Source organism: Entelurus aequoreus, linkage group LG20 (genome assembly GCF_033978785.1).
Source record: "Entelurus aequoreus isolate RoL-2023_Sb linkage group LG20, RoL_Eaeq_v1.1, whole genome shotgun sequence".
Classification (NCBI taxonomy): domain Eukaryota; kingdom Metazoa; phylum Chordata; class Actinopteri; order Syngnathiformes; family Syngnathidae; genus Entelurus; species Entelurus aequoreus.
The window spans coordinates 25,559,414-25,568,337 of record NC_084750.1 but is presented as its reverse complement, the minus strand read 5'-3'; the positions used below and the strand labels follow the sequence as shown (position 1 = coordinate 25,568,337).

At 38.4% G+C, this 8,924-nt stretch overlaps 1 protein-coding gene across 13 annotated transcripts in view; it reads left to right on the top strand.

Annotated features, from left to right (window-relative positions):
- Positions 1–3,705, top strand: part of cspg5a (chondroitin sulfate proteoglycan 5a) — a 33,370-nt gene extending 29,665 nt beyond the window's left edge. For 10 of the 13 annotated variants that reach the window (XM_062029736.1, XM_062029735.1, XM_062029737.1 and 7 more), the window contains one exon: positions 3,131–3,705. In XM_062029736.1, the coding sequence (XP_061885720.1) occupies positions 3,131–3,298 (168 nt within the window). In that variant the 3' untranslated portion in view covers positions 3,299–3,705. The remainder of the gene's footprint in view (positions 1–3,130) is intronic. The other 3 variants (XM_062029743.1, XM_062029747.1, XM_062029748.1) reach the window with 1 other exon arrangement.
- The last annotated feature ends 5,219 nt before the right edge of the window (positions 3,706–8,924 follow it).

Genomic DNA, 8,924 nt, shown 5'->3' with positions numbered 1-8,924 from the left:
TTATTCAGTATTCATTAGCATATGTATAATTACTACACACAGTATTTTCTTTTCTACTAATTACAATGTGTATAATGAATACACACAGTATTTGTATTTACTTTTAATTAGCATTTGTATGATTACTACACACAGTATTTTATTTACTTGTAATTAGCATGTGTACAATTACTACACAGTACTTTTATGTACTACTAATAAGCATGTGTATAATTACTACAGATAGTATTTTCATATACTACTAATTAGAATGTGTATAACTACTACACACTGTCTTTTATTTACTACTAATTCAAATGTGTATAATTACTACACACAGTATTTTTTATTTACTAATGGTATTAATTAACATGTGTACAAATACTACATGCAGTATTTTAATGTACTACTAATTATTATGTGTATAATTTTTACACATATTATTTTTATGTACATTTAATTAGCATATGTATAAGTAATACACACATATTTTTATTTTCTAATAATTACCATGTGTATAATTACTTCAAACAGTATTTTTGTTTTACTTGTAATTAGCATTTAGGGGACAAGTGGTAGAAAATGGCTGGATGGATGTTACTATTTATAGCATGTGTTCATTTATTAATCACAATATTTTGATACTATTATCTATTATTATATATAATTGTGTGTCATGCTATTATTAATATTAACAGCATCATGCTGTATATATATATATATATATATATATATATATATATATATATATTTATATATACCGTATATATATATATATATATACAGTCGTGGTCAAAAGTTTACATACACTTGTAAAGAACATAATGTCCTGGCTGTCTTGAGTTTCTAATAACTTCTACAACTCTTATTTTTTTGTGATAGAGTGATTGGAGCACATACTTGTTTGTCACAAAAAATATTTATGAAAATTGGTTCTTTTATGAATTTATTATGGGTCTACTGAAAATGTGACCAAATCTGCTGGGTCAAAAGTATACATACAGCAATGTTAATATTTGCTTACATGTCCCTTGGCAAGTTTCACTGCAATAAGGCGCTTTTGGTAGCCATCCACAAGCTTCTGGTTGAATTTTTGACCACTCCTCTTGACAATATTGGTGCAGTTCAGCTAAATTTGTTGGTTTTCTGACATGGACTTGTTTCTTCAGCATTGTCCACACGTTTAAGTCTGGACTTTGGGAAGGCCATTCTAATACCTTAATTCTAGCCTGATTTAGCAATTTTTGTTTCATCTGACATCACCTGGACAAAGATAAGACCTTCTGGAGGAAAGTTCTGTGGTCAGATGAAACTAAAACAATACCCAGCAATATGTTTGGAGGAGAAAAGGTGAGGCCTTTAATCCCAAAAACACCATGCCTACCGTCAAGCATGGTGGTGGTAGTATTATGCTCTGGGCCTGTTTTGCTGCCAATAGAACTGGTGCTTTACAGAGGGTAAATGGGACAATGAAAAAGGAGGATTACCTCCAAATTCTTCAGGACAACCTAAAATCATCAGCCCGGAGGTTGGGTCTTGGGCGCAGTTGGGTGTTCCAACAGGACAATAACCTCAAACACACGTCAAAAGTGGTAAAGGAATGGCTAAATCAGGCTAGAATTAAGGTTTTAGAATGGCCTTCCCACCTGACTTAAACGTGTGGACAATGCTGAAGAAACAAGTCCATGTCAGAAAACCAACAAATTTAGCTGAACTCAGGGCCGGCCCGTGGCATAGGCCGTATAGGCAAATGCTATGGGCGCCGTCTATCAGGGGGCGCCACGCCAGTGCCACAAATGTTGGAGAAAAAAAAAGTTGGTACTATTATTTCTAGATACCCCTGCCTTCCCGTATCATGACTCTTACCACATCAAAAAATCAACACAAGATGTCAAAACGGCCAAAACTGTCAGGTGCCCAGGGAAGAAAAAAGAGATAAAAAGAGGAGGAGAAACGAGAAAAAGACAGAGGTAGCAGGTAGGTAACGTTAGCCTACATGAAATGATTTGTCTGTTACAGAATGTGATAGTAACCTGGCTTTAGCATTAAGCTAATGTTACATGATTCGGCAATTGCTAATCAATAAATAGCTAGTTCTGTTTTAACGTCGGGTTAATATTGTGGAGGGGGCTAAATTGTTATAGAAAATAATAATGTAACGTTAGGTAATTACAGTACTCCCACCTTACATTCCTCAGGGACATTTGTATTAGATCTTTTAAGCAGGTGTTTTTGTTTACATTGTTATTGCCTTCTGGTTAGCTAATGTTTGCCCTGCAGGTAATAGTCCCTTTTCCACCCCTTTATATATTAGGTATAGTTGTAAGCCTAGTTGTTAAAGTGCACGTCATTAATGTTAATTAAGCAATATCACATGAGAAGGAATGCTGTTTTTTAATTTGAGCACTGCTGTGATTCGGTTAAAGATAATCATAACATAACATTCTCATATAATATGTTAATTTGCTTTCTTTAAGTAAAAAAAAAGGTCAAAGACAAAGCTATTCGGTTTCTTGTGAGTATATACACTTCACTGCCGATGTGGGGGGGGGGGGGGGGGGGGCACCTAAAATCTTGCCTAGGGCGCCAGATTTGTTAGGGCCAGGCCTGGCTGAACTGCACCAATTTTGTCAAGAGGAGTGGTCAAAAATTCAACCAGTAGCTTGTGGATGGCTACCAAAAGCGCCTTATTGCAGTGAAACTTGCCAAGGGACATGTAAGCAAATATTAACATTGCTGTATGTATACTTTTGACCCAGCAGATTTGCTCACATTTTCAGTAGACCCATAATAAATTCATAAAAGAACCAAACTTCATGAATGTTTTTTGTGACCAACAAGTATGTGCTCCAATCACTCTATCACAAAAAAATAAGAGTTGTAGAAATTATTGGAAACTCAAGACAGCCATGACATCATGTCCTTTACAAGTGTATGTCAACTTTTGACCACGACTGTGTATATTTATATGTCTGTGTATATACACATAAGTGTATATATGTGTATGTACGTGTATGTATAAATACAGGTACATATAGGTGTACATATACGTGTATATACATGAATGTGTATATATATGTGTGTGTGTACATGTACATAAAGGTGTAAATACGTGTTAAAACTCTTCCTCCCACCTGCTCCTCCCGGCTAGGATGACCCTACTTCCCAGAACAAATTGGAGGACGCGGTGAAGGCCCCGCCCCAGGAAGACGAGTCCCTGAACATCCACAACGCTCTGACCCCCAAACACGACAACCACAAGCTGCTGGGGGAGGACAACTCGTCCGAGGTAAACTCTCTGCAGAACAACATGATGTGAAACTTTAATCGTCACCTCCACGCCACTCGGGTCCACCTGGCCGCCCAGGCTGGGGCCCGCACCGATTCCCGTCCTGCCCTCTTTCGCAACCCCCGCCCCTTGTTGCTGTCACATGAGTACCCCTTACCTTTCTCACCACACACGCACACGCACACGCACACACACGCACACACACACACCTTCCTTGCCTGCATTGTTGTATTTTGTAAAAAGAATTCCAAGGTGTGTAAAGAAGAAGCTAGTGAGAGCTTTGATGTTTGTTATTAATCCAGTGATGTTTTAAATATTGCAAACAAACACGACGTGTCTTTTCTTTCATTTCTAACCCTTTCTTGTACTTCTTTTTATTTGATACTCTTTCAACCGACAACAAACCACACTTGTTAAAATAAACCTTTTTAACATCACCTCTCTGTGATCTCTTCGTGCCGCACGCGCGCAAACACACACACACACACACACAAACACACACATTCCCAGATTAATCATTTTAAAACGTTATCATTATGGGGACCAGGATTTAGTCCCCATAATGGAAAAAGGTCCCCACTTTGTGACTGTGTGTACAACTTTTTGTCCTCACAATGTGATGAATACAAACCAACACACACACACACACACACACGCACACAAATTAATCAGTTTAAAACATTTCCATTATGGGGACCAGGATTTTGTCCCCAGAATGGAATGAGGGCCCCATTACGTGACTATGTATACAACTTTTTGTCCTCACAATGTGATGAATACAAACCAACGGACACAGAAGCACACACACAGATTAATAATTTTAAAACATTTCCATTATGAGGACCAGGATTTTGTCCCCACAAAGAAAGGAGGTCCCCAATTTGTGACTATGTATGCAACTTTTTGTCCTCACAATGTGAAGAATACAAACATATGTACACACAAGCACACACACAGATTAATCATTTTAAAACATTTACATTATGGGGACCAGGATTTTGTCCCCATATTGGAATGAGGTCCCCACTTTGTATGCAACTTTTTGTCCTCACAATGTGATGAGTACAAACCAACGCGCACACACACACACACACAGATTAATCATTTTAAAACATTGCCATTATGGGGACCACAATATTGTCCCCAGAATGGAATGAGGGCCCCATTACGTGACTATGTATACAACTTTTTGTCCTCACAATGTGATGAATACAAACCAACGCACACACATGCACACACATGCACACACACAGATGAATAATTATACAACGTTTACAATATGGGGACCAGGATTTTTTCCCCACAAAGAAAGGAGGTCCCCACTTTGTGACTGTGTATGCGACTTTTTGTCCTCACAATGTGATGAATACAAACCAAGGCACACACACACACGCAGATTAATCAGTTTAAAACATTGCCATTATGGGAACCAGGATTTTGGCCCCAGAATGGAATGAGGGCCCCATTACGAGACTATGTATACAACTTTTTGTCCTCACAATGTGATGAATACAAACCAACGCACACACATGTACACACACACAGATGAATAATTATAAAACATTTCCATTATGGGGACCAGGATTTTGTCCCCACAATGTGACCAGTTGTCAGGTTCAAACACTGATGACATTTTTTAAACAAGACAAGAAGCAAAGAATCAAACAGAGGCAGAATTAAATTTGGACTCAATTTTGAGGAGAGACGCGGCCGCTGTACTCTCTGCACAGTCTTGCACCACGCTCTGCCAAAAGATTGCACTCCTCCTTCTTTATTTGACTTTCTCCCCCCACTTGACCACAACTGCTTCCAGAGGGAAGTGGGTCGTAAACAGCGTTGCCTTTGGTTACCGAACAGTTCAAAAGAAGAGGTTGTAAAATAGTTCAAAAAGAGTTCCATAAAATAGTTCAAAGAGAGTTCGTAAAATACTTCAAAAAGAGTTCGTCTGGAAGTTGGGCAGATCCTGCCATCTGTCCGCTTTGAAGTCACAGTGGAGTTTTACGAGCCTTCCTCCTGGTAGGCCCCAAAGACAGCTCCCGTCTCCCTGCCAGGAACTCAATGTAGTACAAAGCTTTTGTGATCATTTAGAAACAATTATTCTAACACCAGTCATTTAATGTGGTCTGTCACATTATCAACATGGCCCGCCACGTTATTCAAAGTGGCCCGTCACGTCATCATTGTGTTCCGTCACGTCATTAAATTGGGCCGCCGTTTCATTTGAAGTGATCTGTCGCGTCATTCAATGTGGTCCGTTACGTCGTTAAAGTGGCCCGCCAGGTCATTAAATGTTGTCTGCCACAAAATTTTATCTGGTCCATCATGTCATTCAATGTGATCACATTAAAGTACCCCACGATTTAATTTAAATTGGTCCGTTGCATTATTTAATGTGGTCCGTCACGTCATTAATTTGGCCCGCCATATCATTTAATGTGGTCCGTCACATCATTAAATTGGCCTGCCATGTTATTTAATGTGGGCCGTCACATCATTAAAGTGGTCTGTCATATCATTAATGTGGTCCGTCGCATTATTTAATTTGGTCCGTCACATATTTAAAGTGGTCCGACAAGTCATAAAATCGCACATCATTAAAGTAGTCTGTCACGTCATTAATGTGGCCTGCAATATTATTTAACATGGTCCGTCACGTCATTAAAGTGGTCCGTCACATCATTAAAGTGGTCCGTCACATCTTTAAACTGGACTGGCATGTTATTTAATGTGCTCCGTCATATTATTAATTTGGCCCGCCATGTCACTTAAAGTGGTCCGTCACATCATTAAATTGGCCTGCCATTTTATTTAACGTGGTCCGTCACATTATTTAATTTGGTCCGTCACATCGTTAAGTTGTCTGTCAGGTCATTAAAGTGGTCTGCCATGTTATTTAAATGGTCCGTCAAATCATTAAAGTGGTCTGCCATATTGTTTAAAGTGGTCCGTCACGTCAATAAATTGGCCCACCATATCATTTAATGTGGCCCGTGACATCATTAAAGTGGTCCGTCACGTCGTTAAATTGGCCTGCCATATTATTTAACATGGTCCGTCACATCATTAAATTGGCCTACCATATTATTTAATGTCACATCATTAAAATGGTCCGTCACGTCATTAAGTTGGCCTACCATATTATTTGACGTGGTCCGTCACATCATTAAATTGGCCTGCCATATTATTTGATGTGGTCCGTTACATCATTAAAGTGGCCTGCCATTTTATTTAAAGTGGTCCGTCACATCATTAAAATGGCCTGCCATATTATTTAATGTCACATCATTAAATTGGCCTGCCATATTATTTAAAGTGGTCCGTCACATCATTAAAGTGGTCCGTCACATCATTAAATTGGCCTGCCATATTATTTGATGTGGTCCGTTACATCATTAAAGTGGCCTGCCGTTTTATTTAAAGTGGTCCGTCACATCATTAAAATGGCCTGCCATTTTATTTGATGTGGTCCGTTACATCATTAAAGTGGCCTGCCATTTTATTTAAAGTGGTCCGTCACATCATTAAAATGGCCTGCCATATTATTTAATGTTACATCATTAAATTGGCCTGCCATATTATTTAAAGTGGTCCGTCACATCATTAAAGTGGTCCGTCACATCATTAAAATGGCCTACCATATTATTTGATGTGGTCCGTTACATCATTAAATTGGCCTGCCATATTATTTAACATGGTCCGTCGCATCATTAAGGTGGCCTGCCATATTATTTAATGTGATCCGTCACATCATTAAATTAGCCTACCATATTATTTGATGTGGTCCGTTACATCATTAAAGTGGCCTGCCATTTTATTTAAAGTGGTCCGTCACATCATTAAAATGGCCTGCCATATTATTTAATGTCACATCATTAAAATGGTCCGTCACGTCATTAAAATTGGCCTACCACATTATTTGATGTGGTCCGTTACATCATTAAATTGGCCTGCCATATTATTTAATGTGGTCCGTCACATCATTGAAATGGTCCGTCACGTCATTAAATTGGCCTACCATATTATTTGATGTGGTCCGTTACATCATTAAATTGGCCTGCCATATTATTTAACATGGTCCGTCGCATCATTAAGCTGGCCTGCCATATTATTTAATGTGGTCCGTCACATCATTAAATTAGCCTACCATATTATTTGATGTGGTCCGTTACATCATTAAAGTGGCCTGCCATTTTATTTAAAGTGGTCCGTCACATCATTAAAATGGCCTGCCATGTTATTTAATGTCACATCATTAAAATGGTCCGTCACATAATTAAATGGCCTACCACATTATTTGATGTGGTCCGTTACATCATTAAATTGGCCTGCATATTATTTAATGTGGTCCGTCACATCATTGAAATGGTCCGTCACGTCATTAAATTGGCCTACCATATTATTTGATTTTGTCCGTTACATCATTAAAATGGCCTGCCATGTTATTTAACATGGTCTGTCGCATCATTAAGGTGGCCTGCCATATTATTTAATGTGATCCGTCACATCATTAAATTAGCCTACCATATTATTTGATGTGGTCCGTTACATCATTAAAGTGGCCTGCCATTTTATTTAAGTGGTCCGTCACATCATTAAAATGGCCTGCCATATTATTTAATGTCACATCATTAAAATGGTCCGTCACGTCATTAAAATTGGCCTACCATATTATTTGATTTGGTCCGTTACATAATTAAATTGGCCTGCCATATTATTTGATTTGGTCCGTCACATCATTGAAATGGTCCGTCCCATCATTAAATTGGCCTACCATATTATTTGATGTGGTCCGTTACATCATTAAATTGGCCTGCCATGTTATTTAAACATGGTCCGTCGCATCATTAAGGTGGCCTGCCATATTATTTAATGTGGTCCGTCATGTCATTAAATTGGCCTACCATATTATTTGATGTAGTCCGTTACATCTTTAAAGTGGCCTGCCATTTTATTTAAAGTGGTCCGTCACGTCATTAAAGTGGCCTGCCATATTATTTAATGTCACATCATTAAAATGGTCCGTCACATCATTCAATGGCCTACCATATTATTTGATGTGGTTCGTTACATCATTAAAGTGGCCTACCATGTTATTTAACATGGTCCGTCGCATCATTAAGGTGGCCTGCCATATTATTTAACGTGGTCCGTCACGTCATTAAATTGGCTTACCATATTATTTGATGTGGTCCTTTACATCATTAAAGTGGCCTGCCATTTTATTTAAATTGGTCCGTCACGTCATTAAAGTGGCCTGCCATATTATTTAATGTCACATCATTAAAATGGTCCGTCACATCATTTAATGGCCTGCCATATTATTTGATGTGGTTCGTTACATCATTCAAGTGGCCTACCATGTTATTTAATATGGTCCGTCGCATCATTAAAAATGGCCTACCATATTATTTGATGTAGTCTGTTACATCTTTAAAGTGGCCTGCCATTTTATTTAAAGTGGTCCGTCACGTCATTAAATTGGCCTGCCATATTATTTAATGTCACATCATTAAAATGGTCCGTCACATCATTAAATGGCCTACCATATTATTTGATGTGGTTCGTTACATCATTAAATTGGCCTGCCATGTTATTTAACATGGTCCGTCGCATCATTAAGGTGGCCTGCCATATTATTTAATGTGGTCCGTCACGT